At 42.2% G+C, this 20421-nt stretch overlaps 1 protein-coding gene across 1 annotated transcript in view; it reads left to right on the forward strand.

Annotated features, from left to right (window-relative positions):
• Positions 1-20421, forward strand: part of UGGT2 (UDP-glucose glycoprotein glucosyltransferase 2) — a 518153-nt gene that overhangs the window by 165203 nt on the left and 332529 nt on the right. The window contains exons 11-12 of the mRNA XM_075336749.1: positions 5445-5536; positions 13777-13927. Coding sequence (XP_075192864.1) covers positions 5445-5536; positions 13777-13927 — 243 coding nt within the window. The remainder of the gene's footprint in view (positions 1-5444; positions 5537-13776; positions 13928-20421) is intronic.

Below are 20421 nucleotides of genomic sequence, written 5' to 3' on the forward strand. Positions count from 1 at the left end.
TGAGTAATTGTACTTAAAGTATCTAATAATCCACTGAGTTGTTCATAACTAAACTCTAAAACAGCCCTGGTGCAAGGTGATTATAAATGTCTTCATTAAAATCTAAGAACAGAATGTGTTTCTGGGCTCAAGAGATCCTTTATCAAGTGGCAGAGGTGTAGACATAAAGGTCTGCCTGGTATATGAAGAAATGAACATCCTAGAAGCAGATAATACATTAAAGGGGTTGTCCTTTACCAGGACAACAACCCCTTCTAATTCCACAAGATTATACTCCCCTCCCATACCGACGCCCTTACAGTGGTGCTGCGGCTTACGTGTGATTGTGCCGTCACGAGAGCTCCGCTCCAATCGACACTGGACCAAACGAGCAATGAACATGAAGTGATCGACATCTAGAGATTATCAGCGCATGTGTGGGTAGTGACATCGCATCTCCGGATTCAGAGAGCATTCAGTGTGCAGCAATAATAAGGGAGGGAATGGTTTACATATGACTCCCTATCCTAGTGATAACAATTTCTAAAGAAAAAAGCATATATCTACGCGCACTTCAAGTAACACCATATTTGTGCTTCTTGGATAACCATAAAACAAATATACAGATATATGAAACCTCGTATTACACAAATAAAATTGTATATATATACACAGTGTGTATACAGTACAGACCAAAATTTGGACACACCTTCTCATCTCTAGAACACCTATTAAGAGGAGGCTTTGTGCAGCAGGCCTTCATGGTAAAATAGCTGCTAGGCAACCACTGCTAAGGACAGGCAACAAGCAGAAGAGACTTGTTTGGGCTAAAAAACCACAAGGAATGGACATTAGGCCAGTGGAAATCTGTGCTTTGGTCTGATGAGTCCAAATTTGAGATCTTTGGATCCAACCACCGTGTCTTTGTAGAAAAGGTGAACGGATGGACTCTACATGCCTGGTTCCCACCGTGAAGCATGGAGGAAGGAGGTGTGATGGTGTGGGGGTGCTTTGCTAGTGACACTGTTGGGAATTTATTCAAAATTGAAGGCATACTAAACCAGAATGGCTACCACAGCATCTTGCAGCAGCATGCTTTTCCATCCGGTTTGCATTTAGTTGGACCATCATTTATTTTTCAACATGACAGTGACCCCAAACACACCTCCAGGCTGTGTAAGGGCTATTTGACTAAGAAGGAGAGTGATGGGATGCTACGCCAGATGACCTGGCCTCCACAGTCACCAGACCTGAACCCAATCTAGATGGTTTGGGGTGAGCTAGACCGCAAAGAGAAGGCAAAAGAGCCAACAAGTGCTAAGCATCTCTGGGAACTACTTCAAGACTGTTGGAAAACCATTTGCGGTGACTACCTCTTGAAGCTCATCAAGAGAATGCCAAGAGTGTGCAAAGCAGTAATGAAAGCAAAAGGTGGCTACTTTGAAGAACCTAGAATATAAGACATATTTTCAGTTGTTTCACACTTTTTTTTAAGTATTTCAATCTACAATTTTTCATTCATAGTTTTAATGTCTTTAATGTGAATCTACAATCTTTAGAGTCATGAAAATAAAGAAAACTCTTTAATATATATATAGTAGCATTTTTATTGACTATATGCCAGATCTGTTTTGGTATTTAGTTGGGAACTACCAGCAGACGATTGGCTAAACTGTTGTTACCTCTTGGCTTTGTTCTTTGGCAAGCTCAGCCATGGATGTAATACAGAGGCTGCGTGGCATTTCAGCTATTAGTGGAGTTGTGCTCACCTGGCTCAGCTCCTCAAGGGGAGCACTCCAAATTTATATGGGTCTCCTTTGTTACCGGTACTTACTCACCCTATGTTCTCTTTATTTGTTTTTTTTTTTATTTTTGTTTTTTTTCTTTGTTTTTTTGCCTTTCTCTACCATTGTAGTTAAAGGGATTGTCTCATCATTGGTGTTCTGGAGCATTCCTAGTTGATTGACCTTTCAGGCTGCTGGGCAAATTGTGCATTCCCAGATGCTGCAAGCAGAGGCAGCTTTGCTTCTGTTGTAACAGGGGAGCAAAGTGGCACTGAAGTTGGCCAGGTCAGGAGTCAGGACGGCAGATGTTGCAGACTACTTAATAGACTCTCTGGCTGGTAACTTAGGCTAAGAACAGTAAACAATACTATTAGAAATCCTCATTTATAATTATGAGAAGAATGCTTTACTAAAGTTTTGTTTTTTTTCTTGCCCATTAAATGTAAACAGAATCACAGAGCTCCCTACATGGGGTCATATTGATTTTATTTAATATTGTAGCAATATCACAGATTGTCTTCAGTTTATTTCCTATAAAGAAATTATGGGAAACCTTTAAAAAAAAAAAAATTAAAAAAAACATCCTTCACGGTTGGGTTTTTGTTTTATTGCAGTGGTCAAAAAATTCCCTTTTTTAAAGGTAGTGCTATCATTACAGTGGAACCTTCGTTTAAGAGTAAGTTGGTTTGAGGAGCGTTTTGCAAGACAAGCAAAAGCTTTCTAAAAATTTGTAACTTGGTTTAAGATCAATGCTTTGCAAGAAAAGGAAATACTCACCGTGCACACGTCTGGTTCTGTCCTTTCACCACACTCTGACCCCCTCTGGAGGTAACTTTCTGTACATATGTACTGTATACAGTATACCATTGTACAGTACAGTATATACTATATAGCATGTCTAACAATTTGCATGTGTGGATACAGTATTGTACTTTCTTTCTGCTAACCAGTGCAGCACATTGCTTGTACTGTGCCTGCCACACCAACTATTTTATTGTAAGCTAATGTGCAATTTAATTTGTTTTAATGTTTTTTTTTTACTGTACAGTATTTTGTATTAGTGCACTGTAATAATTTTATATGCATACTGTACATTATTTTGTATTACTGTAATAAATTTGTATAAGGCCCTGTGCGCACTGGAAAAAGGAATTTTCTTAAGAAAATTCCGCAGGCACTGAAAGATTACCGCACCCACGGAAAAAAACGAAGAAAAAAAAAACGCACCGAAATCCGCATGCATTTTGTTGTGGTTTTGATGCGGTTTTGGTGCGTTTTTTCCGCACGTTGGTACATGTGTTTTAATGCATTGAATGCAATAAAGCACATTGAAAAAAAAAAATCATTTCCTACTGAGATAGATATAGGTAGGTAGATAATGGATAGATAGATAAATAGAAGGATAGATAGAGGGATAGATAGATACTGAATGGATAGATAGATAATCAATAGATAGAGGACAGATCAATCAACAGATAGAGTCCCTGTGAGTACACACACTGCAGTTCTCCCGAGCGGTAGTGTGTTCACATTACCGACCGTGAGAAATGACCTGTGGTTACCTCCTGCAGTCTCGTTACGAGGCTGCATTCAGTACAGTGTGTCAGACGCGGCTGGATCAGTCTGCAAGCGTCGTGGGACCTCGGTGGATTACGTCGGAGTTGTGTGTTGGGAGGTGTAATAAAGGGGTGAAAGAGGGGCTTTTTTTTTTTTTTATTTAAAATAAAGGATTTGTCGGTGTGTGTTTTTTCACTTTACTTACGGGTTAATCATGAAAGCTGTCTCATAGACACTGCCATGATTAAGCCAGGACTTAGTGGCGGCGATCCGCTGCCATTAACTCGTCATTACCCCGAATTGCCACCGCATCACGGCAATCGGGAAGAGCCAGGGACACTCCGGGACTGTCGCATAATGGATGCGACAGTCCCGGGGCAGCTGCGGGCTGATATTGTCGGCTGCGGGAGGGGGGGACATTAACCATGGCCCTTGCCCTAGCCAGCCTGAGAATACCGGGCTGCCGCTGTGTGTTTACCTTGGCTGGACGGTTTGTTTTTTATTTTTATATGTACGTTTGATTTCTATGTGTATTCTATATGTCTGTGTCTGTGTGTGAGTGCAATATGTGTGTATTCTATATGTCTGTGTCTGATATGTGTGTGTTTACTCTCGGCTCCGCTTCCTCTTCCTGTCATAATGACATCACTTCCCTGCAAGACGCAGGGCAGTAATGAACATTATGTCCCAAAAACGCGAAATACCGCAGGGAATAACGCAGGAAAACGCAATGAACCTCACAGAATTTGCTGCCTGCGTTATTCCCTGCGGGATTTCACGATTACATTACAGTCAATGGAGTGAAATCCCGCAGCTACCTGCAGAAAAGAAGTGACATGCAATAGTTTTTGCTGCGGGAATCCCTCAGCAAAACATGCAGCTGTCAAAATCCGCCTAGTGCGCACAGTATTTTTTTTTCCCATAGGATTTGCTGGTGAATCACTGCAGAGATGTTATGAACATTTTCTGCAGCGAAACATGCAGCAAATCCGCGAGAAAATCCGGCAAGTGCGCACAGGGCCTAATACAGTAAAAATGTTTGGGCTGTGGAACGAATTGTCTGCGTTTCAATTATTTCCTATGGGAAAATTCGCTTTGATATAGGAATAACATGGTTTAAGAGTACACTTCCGGAACCAATTATGCTCGTAATCCAAGGATCAACTGTATTTATAAAAAATTAAAAAAAAAAAACCTCACCACATTGATCATTTATAAGAAACAGAAACCTGCCTACATCTACCCATGCTACCAACACAGCTCTGACCTGCCAAGGCAGAGACTCCACTAAATGCCTGAAAATATCCTGTGGATTGTGTTATTAAAATGTTACCAGTAGATCCTTTATATCCTGTAAATTGACTTTACATGGATCAGTCTTGTTCTTCAGGACATCCCACAGATGCTTGATCAGATTGTGATCTTGGGAATTTGGAGGACTCAGTTCCTAGATTTGTTTGCCATGTTTTTCAAACCAGAACTAAACAATGTGTGCTATGTGGCAGGGAACATTGTCCTGCTTAAATAAACCACTGCCATTAAGAAACACAGGTGCCATAAAGGGATTGTCCATGGTCAGGAAAAATGTGTAGGTAGATGTTGTCAAAGATAGTGCTCTTAATATATCGACTAATATACGAAGTTCGCTAAAAGTAGATGTGGTCCAAGTAAAATATCTGCTCTGTGGGATCCAACCAGACCGGCTATACCACGAGCATCAGTATGCTTTGGGTTTCTTTGGACCCTGTCCATGGTTCCAGTTATACTACTTTGAACCGCTTTTATAAGGTACTAACTGCTGCACGTCATAAAGATCACACACAATTTGTAGCTTTGGAGATGCTCGGACGCAGTTGACTAGCCATCACAATATACCGTAGCCATTGCAAAGTTGTAGATCCTTACACTTTTTTTTTCCTATTACTAACACAACTTCAAGGCCTGACTGTTCTCTTGAGATTGTTACCAGATACCTCACCTGTTGGTTTTATGACAGATCAGAGTATGTGTATCGCATGCTTGGGTTTAGTTTAGCCCAGATCTTATATAAATGCAGTACCATTGTGACTTTGTACTTCTCCATATATTCAAAACAGACTCATGGTACCTTTTTCTTATTTTTAGCATTTATCTGACACCTATGGAATTCAGGCTGGAGATGCAAGCCTATATATCAATGGTCTTCAGATTGATCTTGATGTTCAGAATTCCTTCAGGTAAGACATTGTTTTTTTGCATGTAATTTTCAGGCACCTAAGTGCTAAATGGCTTGTCCTGCTTCTTCTTGTTTTAATACTTTTCAATCAGACATCAATTTTATGGATGATGTGTGCCACTTCTATTTCATCTGTTCACATTATTGCCTAAATGCTCTATATCTTTCAGTCAGATTTTTGGGGGCTTTTTTTTAGCTCCAGGCTCATTATTATTATTATTATTATTATTATTATTTTTTTTTTATTTTTTTTTTCAAATGTCCTGCTTTAGGCTAGGGCTACTCAGTGCCTTTCTCTGCAATGCAGCAGCCACACCTAACTTATCCTTTTAATAAATTTATCTCTAAATACATATTCATAGTCTTGATTGGCAGCTTAGGATATGGTGAGATACTAGAACTCCCAAATGCCTATGAGATGAAAGAGATTGTGTGTAGTCAGATTAGACGGTCCATATACTGATTCCACACTGAAGGTAATAATACAGGCAGCTATTCAGAGAAGAGTCTCCATGTGCTCTGTTATGTCAATAATAATAATAATAATAATAATCTTTATTTCTATAGCGCCACAATAGCGCATACTGTGAGTTACCCAGAACCGACCTGGTGATGTTGTCACTAAGGCACTTTCACACATCAGTTTTTTGGCCATCAGTCACAATCCGTCGAAATTCTGAAAAACACGGATCCAGCAACTGATGCCGCTGGATCCGTTTTTTTCTCATTGACTTGTATTAGCAATGGATTGCGACTGATGGCCCCATGTTTCATTTGTCGTTCGACGGATCCGTCGAAAAATGTGTGTCCGTCAGACAGAGACGACATCCACCGCAACATTTTTTGTGTACGTCGAAAAAACGGACGGCGACGGATTTGTCGCCATCTGTCGTTTGGTAGAATGGAAGCCTATGGGCGCAGGACCCGTCGGAATCCGTCAAACGATAGAATCCAGCGATGGATTCCATTTTTTTTTTAACTGAACATGCTCCAATATCAGTATATAAGGTAGAATACACCTCACGTGTCATTTTGGTGCTGTGATTAGTTTTCAGTAGTCAATAACGTATTGGAGCCACCCCCTTTAAAAAACCGGATCCATCAAAAAATGGAAGGCATAGATGACAAACTGATGTGACGGATCTGTCAAAAGAACGGATCCGTCGAGCCAACGGATTGTTGCAGATGGCAAAAAACTGATGTGTGAAAGGGGCCCAAGTCAGTTTGAATACTTTTCCTGTATCTTGACCTCCCCTATGCTGCATACATTGACGATTAGTACAGCAATAAAAATAAAAAGTATACCAAAACATACCAGTCCCACGTATTACGAAAGGACACTCTTAGCATTGGTTAGAAGAAAATGCTTGCCATATGTGGCAAACGTAGGACTTGTGTGCGGACCTGTGGACTAGTTATTATATGTCTCATACTGAAAACTGCAAAATTTGTGTTACATAGCTGAAGGAAGAGAGAGTACATTGATGAGGATTACAGACACAATGTTATCTAGAAAAGTACTAATCCATATACAATGATTACACTTTATTTGCCCTAAAATGAACTATATGTTTAGGTCTTTTACACGTTACAGATTTTTACATCAGTGTTTGTAAGCCTGGAGCAATTCCTCGATACAGGAGAAGAACATTACAAAATAAATAATTTCTGAACTATTCTTTTTCTGTTTTTTCGCTTCAAAATGCTGTTCAGATTTTCAGTATATGCAGAGGCATTAATAGGAATCTGTCACCAAGTGTATGCTGCCCTAAGGGCATCATGGAATGGCGCTATACAGTGTGTCACTTGTTATTTTGCAATTTTAAAAATTGCATTTGCAAGCTGCAGCGCTGGAGTCTTCTCAATAATGCGCATGTTCTGCGAAGTCTTCCATATTCATGGGCTGCTCTGCTCACTCCACACTTCCAGCTTCCTGATTGACAGCTTTCTCCCTATACAAATGATATTGACAAAAGTTGTCAATCAACAGTAGAGAGACGGAGCCGGGAGACGACAATTATTAAAGGGAAGGTATCGTCAAAAAAAAAAAATAACTGAGAAAATGTAAAGTAATGTTTAAATGTTTTGTTTAAATATTATTTTTTTTTTTTTTAATTGTGCAAAATATAAATTTTTTTTTTAAAAAAGTTTGATATTTTCCACTGTTAAACACTAGGGGGAGCAGCTTCTGAAATCCTACTGAATTTCCACTGTATAAAAAGCTCAGATTACAGCCTGCCGTAAAGTGGGCGGAGTCTGCTCTCCTGTGTGTGATGGCGCCCCCCCCTCCTAATCTGAGTGTTTACAACAGATAACAGAGAATGGCATGTAGGGACATAGTGCACAGCCATTTTCCTGGTGACCAGAAATGTCTAAAGTGTCACCAAGGACAGCAGGAGTATCACACAGGATAGGATTAGATACACGGCTCTGCAGACAGTATCACACAGGATAGGATTAGATACACAGCTGTGCAGACAGTATCACAGGATAGGATTAGATACACAGCTGTGCAGACAGTATCACAGGATAGGATTAGATACACAGCCCTGCAGACAGTATCACACAGGACAGGATTAGATACACAGCTCAGCAGACAGAATCACAAAGGATAGGATTAGATACACAGCTCAGCAGACAGTATCACAGGATAGGATTAGATACACGGCTCAGCAGACAGTATCACACAGGACAGGATTAGATACACAGCTCAGCAGACAGAATCACAAAGGATAGGATTAGATACACAGCTCAGCAGACAGTATCACAGGATAGGATTAGATACACGGCTCAGCAGACAGTATCACACAGGACAGGATTAGATACATGGCTCAGCAGACAGTATCACACAGGATAGGATTAGATACACAGCCCTGCAGACAGTATCACACAGGACAGGATTAGATACACAGCTCAGCAGACAGTATCACACAGGAGAGGATTAGATACACAGCTCAGCAGACAGTATCACACAGGATAGGATTAGATACACAGCTCAGCAGACAGTATCACACAGGATAGGATTAGATACACAGCTGTGCAGACAGTATCACAGGATAGGATTAGATACACAGCCCTGCAGACAGTATCACACAGGACAGGATTAGATACACAGCGCAGCAGACAGTATCACACAGGAGAGGATTAGATACACAGCTCAGCAGACAGTATCACACAGGACAGGATTAGATACACGGCTCAGCAGACAGTATCAAACAGGATAGGATTAGATACACAGCTGTGCGGACAGTATCACACAGGATAGGATTAGATACACAGCTGTGCAGACAGTATCACACAGGATAGGATTAGATACAAAGCTGTGCAGACAGTATCACAGGATAGGATTAGATACACGGCTCAGCAGACAGTATCAAACAGGATAGGATTAGATACACAGCTGTGCGGACAGTATCACACAGGATAGGATTAGATACACAGCTGTGCAGACAGTATCACACAGGATAGGATTAGATACAAAGCTGTGCAGACAGTATCACAGGATAGGATTAGATACACAGCTGTGCAGACAGTATCACAGGATAGGATTAGATACACAGCCCTGCAGACAGTATCACACAGGACAGGATTAGATACACAGCTCAGCAGACAGTATCACACAGGAGAGGATTAGATACACAGCTCAGCAGACAGTATCACACAGGACAGGATTAGATACACGGCTCAGCAGACAGTATCACACAGGATAGGATTAGATACACAGCTGTGCAGACAGTACCACAGGATAGGATTAGATACACAGCTGTGCAGACAGTATTACACAGGATAGGATTAGATACACAGCTGTGCAGACAGTATCACAGGATAGGATTAGATACACAGCTGTGCAGACAGTATCACACAGGAGAGGATTAGATACACAGCTCAGCAGACAGTATCACACAGGACAGGATTAGATACACGGCTCAGCAGACAGTATCACACAGGATAGGATTAGATACACAACTCAGCAGACAGTATCACACAGGATAGGATTAGATACACAGCTGTACAGACAGTATCACAGGATAGGATTAGATACACAGCTGTGCAGACAGTATCACAGGATAGGATTAGATACACAGCCCTGCAGACAGTATCACACAGGACAGGATTAGATACACAGCTCAGCAGACAGTATCACACAGGAGAGGATTAGATACACAGCTCAGCAGACAGTATCACACAGGACAGGATTAGATACACGGCTCAGCAGACAGTATCAAACAGGATAGGATTAGATACACAGCTCAGCAGACAGTATCACACAGGATAGGATTAGATACACAGCTGTGCAGACAGTATCACATGATAGGATTAGATACACAGCTGTGCAGACAGTATCACACAGGATAGGATTAGATACACAGCTGTGCAGACAGTATCACACAGGATAGGATTAGATACACAGCTGTGCAGACAGTATCACAGGATAGGATTAGATACACAGCTGTGCAGACAGTATCACAGGATAGGATTAGATACACAGCCCTGCAGACAGTATCACACAGGACAGGATTAGATACACAGCTCAGCAGACAGTATCACACAGGACAGGATTAGATACACAGCTCAGCAGACAGTATCACACAGGACAGGATTAGATACACGGCTCAGCAGACAGTATCAAACAGGATAGGATTAGATACACAGCTCAGCAGACAGTATCACACAGGATAGGATTAGATACACAGCTGTGCAGACAGTATCACAGGATAGGATTAGATACACAGCTGTGCAGACAGTATCACACAGGATAGGATTAGATACACAGCTGTGCAGACAGTATCACACAGGATAGGATTAGATACACAGCTGTGCAGACAGTATCACAGGATAGGATTAGATACACAGCTGTGCAGACAGTATCACAGGATAGGATTAGATACACAGCCCTGCAGACAGTATCACACAGGACAGGATTAGATACACAGCTCAGCAGACAGTATCACACAGGAGAGGATTAGATACACAGCTCAGCAGACAGTATCACACAGGACAGGATTAGATACACAGCTCAGCAGACAGTATCACACAGGATAGGATTAGATACACAGCTCAGCAGACAGTATCACACAGGATAGGATTAGATACACAGCTGTGCAGACAGTATCACACAGGAGAGGATTAGATACACAGCTCAGCAGACAGTATCACACAGGACAGGATTAGATACACGGCTCAGCAGACAGTATCACACAGGATAGGATTAGATACACAGCTCAGCAGACAGTATCACACAGGATAGGATTAGATACACAGCTGTGCAGACAGTATCACAGGATAGGATTAGATACACAGCTGTGCAGACAGTATCACACAGGATATGATTAGATACACAGCTGTGCAGACAGTATCACAGGATAGGATTAGATACACAGCCCTGCAGACAGTATCACACAGGACAGGATTAGATACACAGCTCAGCAGACAGTATCACACAGGAGAGGATTAGATACACAGCTCAGCAGACAGTATCACACAGGACAGGATTAGATACACGGCTCAGCAGACAGTATCACACAGGATAGGATTAGATACACAGCTCAGCAGACAGTATCACACAGGATAGGATTAGATACACAGCTGTGCAGACAGTATCACAGGATAGGATTAGATACACAGCTGTGCAGACAGTATCACACAGGATATGATTAGATACACAGCTGTGCAGACAGTATCACAGGATAGGATTAGATACACAGCCCTGCAGACAGTATCACACAGGACAGGATTAGATACACAGCTCAGCAGACAGTATCACACAGGAGAGGATTAGATACACAGCTCAGCAGACAGTATCACACAGGACAGGATTAGATACACGGCTCAGCAGACAGTATCACACAGGATAGGATTAGATACACAGCTCAGCAGACAGTATCACACAGGATAGGATTAGATACACAGCTGTGCAGATAGTATCACAGGATAGGATTAGATACACAGCTGTGCAGACAGTATCACACAGGATAGGATTAGATTCACAGCTGTGCAGACAGTATCACACAGGAGAGGATTAGATACACAGCTCAGCAGACAGTATCACACAGGAGTATTAGATACACGGCTAAGCAGACATTATCACACCGGACATGATTAGATACACAGCTCAGCAGACAGTATGACACGATGGGATTGGATACACGGCTCTGCAGACAGTATCACACAGGAGAGGATTAGATACACAGCCGTGCAGACCATATCACACAGCAGAGGATTAGATACACAGCTTTGCAGACATCACACAGGATAGGATTAGATACACGGCTCTGCAGACAGTATCAGACGACAGGATTAGATACACAGCTCAGCAGACAGTATCACACAGGAGAGGATTAGATACACGGCTCAGCAGACAGTATTACACAGGATAGGATTAGATACACGGCTCAGCAGACAGTATCAGACAGGAGAGGATTAGATACACCGCTCAGCAGACAGTATGACACGATAGGATTGGATACACGGCTCTGCAGACAGTATCACACAGGATATGATTAGATACACAGCCGTGCAGACCATATCACACAGCAGAGGATTAGATACACAGCTTTGCAGACATCACACAGGATAGGATTAGATACATAGCTGACCAGACAGTATCAGACGACAGGATTAGATACACAGCTCAGCAGACAGTATCACACAGGAGAGGATTAGATACACGGCTCAGCAGACAGTATTACACAGGATAGGATTAGATACACAACCCTGCAGACAGTATCACCGGTACACACACAGGTACTCACATGCAGTGGCGCGCGCGTACACACACACACACACACACACACACAAACAATCACCCCTGATGGGGACCTTGTGCCACACACGCACACACAATCACCCCTGATGGGAACCTTGTACCACACACACACACACACACACAATCACCCCTGATGGGGAGCTTGTGCCATACACACACACACAATCACCCCTGATGGGGACCTTGTGCCACACACACACACACACACACACCTTTCACATCATTCCTCCCTGTGACTTCCGGTGGGTGCTCCAGGCAGCTGTGCTGCATGCCATCCTCCCCTGCGTCCGGCCGACATTTCACACATCCGATCACATATACTCACACATCCGATCGCATACACTCACACATCCGATCGCATACACTCACACACACTCACGATATCGCACATACCTGTACAATCGCGCCCACACAACATCCGAAGATATCACATGCTTCCCATGTGATCCTCTCGCAGGTCCTGGAAGCTCACTGCACAGCATCGCAAGCGCCGACACACACTCACAATCACCCCTGATGGGGACCTTGTGACACACACACACAGCAGCGGCGGGCAGAGCTGGGGGAGCTGCGGCAGCGGGCAGAGCGGGGACTTGGGAGAACGGAGGGAGGGGGGTGTCATTGGAGACGGTAACGGCGGGGGGGAGGGGCGGCGGCAGTAGCTGGGGCAGAGCAGGGGCTGGGGAGAACAGAGGGATGGGATGTCATCGGAGACAGTAACGAGGGGAGGGGAGGCGGCCTGTACTCACACATCCCGGCGGGTGACGGGGTAAAGTGGAGCAAACAGCACACGCCGTGAGCTCCACAATAATGGCGCTGAACTCCTCCCTCTGTTGTGTTCTGGACAGCCCAGGGGGCGCATCCAGGTCACAGCAGACGCCCACTGTAACGTACTTCATGGGGTCGGAGCCCAACTATCAGAGTCTATGCACAAGAGCTGCCATAAAGGAAGGAGTTACTGTAGTTACACACACGGCAAATCCAGCATGGCAGCCCCCAGTGCCTCCAGTACAATAAGAATTACATAAAAACTAAATAAGCTGCGATTTTCATTTTGTATTAGAAATACTTGATTTCATAATCACTATTTTTAATACAAAAATAAAAAAACGCGATACCTTCCCTTTAAATACTCCACAGCTTGATTACATCATTGAGAAGACACCAGTTTTACAGCTGATCAATGGTGATTTATCAAAAACGTCTGCAAAAACAGCGCTATAATCAATCAAGATTAACTTGGTATCTTCTGAATGTGAAGACTCCAATCATGACATTCTGATCATATCCTTTTGGAGATGGAAGTTTTGGCATTTAATATGCTAAAGTAGACTCTATAGTCATCAGGAGCCATATACAGTATTGTTTTTGTTGAAGTTTCATTGCATACAGTTTACATTAAGGTCATAACATTTTTTTTCATTTTTATTTCCATCCACTGTTGTAATTTATCTGTCTTGCCATACTCTTAACAGTATCTTAGATATTCTGAAAAATGAAGGGAAAGCATTGTATGGGCTTTCTGTGCTGGGAATTAAAAATGAAGACATCATCAAATATTTGCAATTACAAGTCCATCCAGGAGAAGAAAATTATGCTTTGGATATCCGTAATTCTGCCATTACTGTAAGTATTCTTATATTTGTCCATGAATATTTCATATCCTATGCATCTATTGCTCATATTTATCAGCATGGTAAGAACTGACCTGCAGAATATCTATAAGCCGTATAGGACCAAATGGATAGAATCAAAATTATTACTACAGCATATCACAAAAGTGAGTACACCCCTCCATATTTTTATGAATATTTTATTATTTCTTTACATGGGACAACACTGAAGATCTGACACTTTGAGGCAATGTAAAGTAGTCAGTGTACAGCTTTTATAATTGTGTAACTTTAACTCTATAGCGCATACCTGGGGCCTCGCAGGCCTGCTAGGTTACTTGTTTTCTATTGTAGATTTCTATGGTTGCGCGTTCTAGGGTTAATGTGTCCTCTAAATCACTTAACACACAGCCATTAATGTCTAAACTGCTGCCAACAAAAGTGAGTACACTCCTATGTCATAATGGACAAATTTTTCACAACAATTAGCTATTTTCTTTCCCAGTATCATATCACTCATTAGTGTTACAAGGGCTCAAGTGTGAACAAAGGGCTAGAATTTCAACATGGCACCTCATGGGAAAGAATTCTCTGAGGATCTGAAAAAAAAGAATTGTTGCCCTACATAAAGATGGCCTAGGCTATAAGAAGATTGCCACCACCCTGAAACTGAGCTACTGAACAATGGCCAGGACTATATAGCGGTTTAACAAGACAGGTTTCACTCAGAACAGGCCTCACCATGGTTGACCAAAGGAGTTGAGTACACAAGCTCAGCATCAGATCCAGGGGTTGTCTTTTTAAAATAGACGTATAAGTGCATTTAGGCTAAGAAAAAATTAGGGTGCATAATGATGACCAGTAGACTGTCTAGCTTCCTGATGAACTCTTGTCCGATTTCACCTTTGACATTCACATTCCCAGTTTAAAAAAGTGAGATCCAGTCCTCTGTGGGTCTTCTGGTCTGCAATCAACAGCCTAATAGGCACATATATAAGGTGGACAAGTTTGGCTCAGGAGACCTACGGTCGGACATGCAGATTGAGCTCCGTACATAGACAATGAATGTCACGAGTGAAACCAGACTTACAGTATATTTTATGTGGTTTAGCAACCATGAATGACGTACTTTTATAAGTATGTACAAGCATTCAAAATATATTTTCTGTATCTTTATTTGACTTTATTATATACCGTACATTGTAAAACCTTCAGCCAAATAAATTTATGTAATTGATATGTTATGAAATAGTTTCTCTAATTGTCATTAGTAGTGATGGGTGAACCTGGACTGTAAAAGTCCGGATCCACATGGTTTCAAACGTACCCGAGTGCTGGGCTCGGGCCCAGAATTCTCAGGGAATTCCTGTCATTGATCCAGATCCGGCACTGGGGTATCACAAAAAAAAGGAAAAATAAAGAAAAAAATAATAAAGCAAGTGGCGCTATACGTATGCGGGCGTCACACTATACGATCTATCGTGCGATCGCACGAGCGATCGTACCCACCCCCGTCGTTTGTGCGTCAAGGGCAATTAGTTGCCCGTGGCGCAAAAAGTCGTTAAACCCCCGTCACACGCACTTACCTGCTGAGCGACTTCGCTGTGGGCGGCGAACATCCACTTCCTGAAGGGGGTGGGACATTCGGCGTCACAGCGACGTCACACAGCGGGGGCCAATAGAAGCGGAGGGGTGGAGATGAGCGGGACGTAAACATCCCGCCCACCTCCTTCCTTCCGCATAGCCGGCGGGACGCAGGTAAACTGTGTTCATCGTTCCCAGGGTGTCACACGGAGCGATGTGTGCTACCCCGGGTACGATGAACAATCAGCGCAGAAAAGAAGAAACGTCTTTTTAAAAATGAGCGACGTGTCAACGAGCAACGATAAGGTGAGTATTTTTGCTCGTTCACCGTCGCTTGTAGCTTTCACAAGCTACGATATATCAAATGATGCCGGATGTGCGTCACGACGTGGCCCCGCTGACATATCGCACGATATATCATCTCGTGTGACGCCCGCATTACCGAGTCACCGGAACGGCTGTGAAAATACATCTGAAATTACAGTGTGCGATCACGGAACATGTCTGCATGCTGTAACTGCAGGCAGAGAATGAGCCTCGATCAGCGGTGATGTCACTCAGGTTAGTTACGGCAAAGCGCTGGAGGTTCCCACTGTCCTCAACCTGTGACCGCAGCTAACCTGACCTTAGGTGGGGTTAGTGAGTTTTATGAAGTACATTAGTAATTAGTGCACTATGAATGATCGAAGAGCCGGGTAAAGTGCTGGGATTGTTGCATCTAATAGATGCGACAATCCTGGGCAGCTGCAGGCTGATATTTTTAGGCTGGGGGGTCCAATAAGCATGGGTCCACACAGCCTGAGAATACCAGCCCCAGCTGTTGGGCTTTATCATGGCTGGGTATCAAAATTGGGGGGAACCGCACGACATTTTTAAAAAATATTTATTTAAGTAATTGAAAAAAAATAAAGCCGCATGCGGTTCCTTTTTTTTGATAGATAGGCAAGATAAGCACACGGCTGGGGGCTGCAGCCTGTAGCCATATGCTTTATCTGTGCTGGATATCATAATATGGGGGCACCCTATGCCGATTTTTTTTTTTTTATTTATTTTTACTGTACGCTATAGACCAGCAGACCAGGTCTGTGATTGGAAGCATCAGAGGGTGCGTCTGACTGCAACCAATCTCAGACGCCGATGGGTGGGGAAAGCAGTGCATATGCATGAAGACTAATGCGCGGTCACCGAAAGTGAATGAGCAGTTACAGCCGGTGACTCGGTAAGTATGAAGCGCTTGCTCCTAACCCCCTATCCCTTTTACCACCATTTTTATTCTCCGGATTCTGGTCCCCATAGACTTATATAGGGACTGACGTTCGGCCAGCTGGACATAAACAGTCAGTCATAGGATCCAGAAGAAGACTACTGCAGCGTTGGAAACTAGAAATCAACAATGAGTAAGTATTTTATTGCATGCACTGAACATACATTACTGATAGGATGGAGAAAATGTAAAAAAATACTGGAGTAGAACTGTAATGTAGATTATATCAACTTGAAAACGGAGTTTTAAAAAGTCTAACTTTCATGGGATTCTGAAAGCTGGAAGGATGCCCTTTCTGGGATCTTCTCACAAAAAGATGAAGTACTTTCTTCTCTACCACAAAAGTTGCTCTATATGAAAGGTCTCAAACACGCAGCCCTTGGGCCATTTGTGGCTCCTGAGGCTGTTTCTTATGGCCCGCAAACACCTACACCCCGTGACAAATGTGACCAGTACACGGGACCGCCGCCGCCAGCACTTTCCTTCAGGTGAATATAAGTTGCGCGCAGTGAAGCACGTCTCTACACATCTTTACAAATAGCAGCTGCTAATCAGAGGCAGCAGCTAACATGGTTGTATTCTGATTGGCTGGCGGCGGTTATTAGTAAAGATGTGAATAGAGCAGTGACGCAAATCGTTCCCCAGAAGTAAAACGTTGATGGCGGCGGCCCCATGTACCATACAGCAATCATCACGGGGTTTAGTTGCCTGCGGGCTGCAAAAAGCAGGTTAGAGGACACCAAGGGAATGGAGGAGAGGTAAGAAGAATCTTTTTTTTTTTTTTTTTGTATGTGAACAACGTCATAACAGGATGGGCACATTACCAGAGTGGACAAGGATGGGCACATTACTACAAGGGAAAATATGGCCACATTACAACAAGGATGGGCACAATACTACAGGAGACAATATGGGAACCTTAGTACTAAGGGATAATATGGGCACCTTACTTCAAGGGCATAAAATGGGCACATTACTATAAGGGGATAATATGGGCATAGACTTTAACATTAATTTTAGATGCATTTGGTCATTAAAAAAAATAAAGATTTGGTTGGGAAGATTACAGTTTTGTCCCAAGCAATTCATCCGGAATATCGTTGGTTTTTCTAATTAGTATTAATTAACACTAGAATAAATGTTCATACTAATTCCACTGAACAGACATAAGATAACATCTCTCCTAGATATGAACCGTGTATTCTTCTTCCACAGCTTACTTGCTAATTACCGCACACTATTATTTGATTTAAGATTGGCGGAAATAGATTGACCTCCGAATGGAAAACATTAGCTAGCAATTATTCTTGGCTGGAAATCAGAATATTTGTTTTTATTTCTGTTCCCGCTCACGTGTTTTTGTGAAAAGTAATTAACTAGAAGTCTACAATGATAAATGGCACATGTCCTTTTAATGGAGTAGCAAATTAATACAAAATACACAGAAGAAATGAGTAAATTGAAAGTCTGGGCGATCAAATTACCATGTTATCACTATGTATGAGATCTTGATAATGTATATAAACACGCGAATGTGTCAGGAAGTTGATCGATGACTGTTTTTATTTTTGTCGCCTTTTAAAAAAATAAATACAGCTTTTAATACACTGTGCCTTGTAATGCCACTTTCATCGGGTATCAGGGATTATATTTAGCATTTCAAATTAGCATATTTTTTTTTTGTATATAATTTACTTATGAGGCGGTTGTGATAATAAACATACTTGGATTAGAAATACATAGTTCCCTTCAGCATTGATTCCGGTATTACATACGCCGGACAGTTTTTTATTTTAAATATTTAGTTTATCTCTTTACCTACCACTGTGAGAAAAAACTGTAAGCCTGTGTCCACACAGTGCATTTTTGATGCAACTTTGGTGCAGATTTTGACGCCTAAGCCAGCAAAGTCAATGAGAATTCTGAAGTTCTCTGCACATACTGCTTATTTTTTCCTTGCAGAATTAGTGCAGAAAGTAATCTGCAGCATGTCAATTGTTGGTGCGCCTTTTCCTCCTTCTTTGAGCCCTTACACCCATTGACTTCATTAAGAAAAACACATGGCACAAAAAGGCACCAAAAACCACATTTCTGTACCAAATCTGCAACATGTGCATGTAAACAACACAAAAAAACACATCCACTAAAAAAATGAATATTTTATTAAAAATTACAGAAATATATCAAATATAGATAACATTAATATGGATCAGGAAGTGTAAATCTCACTAGTGGGGGAGGGGAATCTTAGGCGGAAAAAACTAAGTCAATCAATCATGGAGTGAGGTATGATATCAATTGAATTTATCAATACACTTAAATACTGCAGTAAAGAGACATAAAAAAAATCCCACTCAGTAAATGTACATACAAAAATCATAGTGTCAGCTTACCCATGGAAGATGAGAGAAGTCCCCCCAGAGACCCCTAGCAATCCAACGCGCGTTTCGCCTGGTGGCTTTCTCAAGGGAATTCTCCTAAGATTTCCCTCCCCCACTAGTGGGATTTATGTCTGACATTTCCTCTGTGAAGAAACCTGATCCATATTAATATAAAGTGGAGAAAAATGAAAAATAGTGCACAGCACTGCTTACCATTTGTGGAGAGGTTGCGGTGAAATCCCGATCGGTTCTATTCAGTGTGAAACCAGCCACATGGGCACCCTTGGGCTTCCTGATGATCCGATGACGGGCGGGGAAACGCGTTGAGGCCATGTAATCAGCATCTATTTGAGGGAAGTACATTTTGTCCCCATTGTATATTGATAGACATGCTGTAAGCCGATTGTGGTAGCAGATGTCTTTGTCTTTATTCTGTACCTGTAAATTTGTGTATTGAGGTATTAATCCCCTAGTTGGACTCTCATTGGAGTATTACATTTTTTGTTAATTACTGAGATTATTAGGCACAGACACCATCCTTATATTGGTAGGGTCAATGAGGGTGAGTGAGGGACAGCCGTCGAGGAACGGGGGCGCCCAGCTACGTTAGGGCGTCATACCCTCCGTTGCCAGGCAGAGCCAGGTATAGTGATATATTAGGGTCACTTTAACACAAATAAGTTTTGGACAGGCCTGTTTATTTGGTCTGCCTCTGTAAATATCATAACTTATTGTTGTACCCGTTTTACAGTTGTTCCCTTCTCTGTGCCTATAGAATTGTTATTTGAGGTACTCCTCTTATTGAAATTAAAATGGAGTATCACACCATATGTTATTGAGAGTATTTGGTACAGATACTATCATCATTTTGGTAGGGTCAAGTAGGGTGAGTGAGGGTCAGCCGTCGAGGAACGGGGGCGCCCAGCTACGTTAGGGCGTCATACCCTCCGTTGTTAGGCAGAGCCAGATATAGTGACATACTAGGGTCACTATAGTATAAATAAATTTCGGACTGGCTTTTCTATCTTTATATTTGCCTGTGTAACTTCAGAATATTTGGTTGCACCTGACCCATAGTAGCTCTCCCTTTTTATTGATTTATATATTGAGTTTTTGGAGTTTTTCACCTGGGCGGATTTTAATATTTAATTAATAAAATTGATGTTTTAAAGGGATTTGTAATGCACACTGGTTATGCAGCCTAACTGCTGTCTTCTCACTTAGGCTTCACTGTATCATACCGGGTAGTGGCAATGAGATGAAATGACGCTCCGCGGT

Source organism: Anomaloglossus baeobatrachus, chromosome 2, assembly GCF_048569485.1.
Source record: "Anomaloglossus baeobatrachus isolate aAnoBae1 chromosome 2, aAnoBae1.hap1, whole genome shotgun sequence".
NCBI classification, from domain to species: domain Eukaryota; kingdom Metazoa; phylum Chordata; class Amphibia; order Anura; family Aromobatidae; genus Anomaloglossus; species Anomaloglossus baeobatrachus.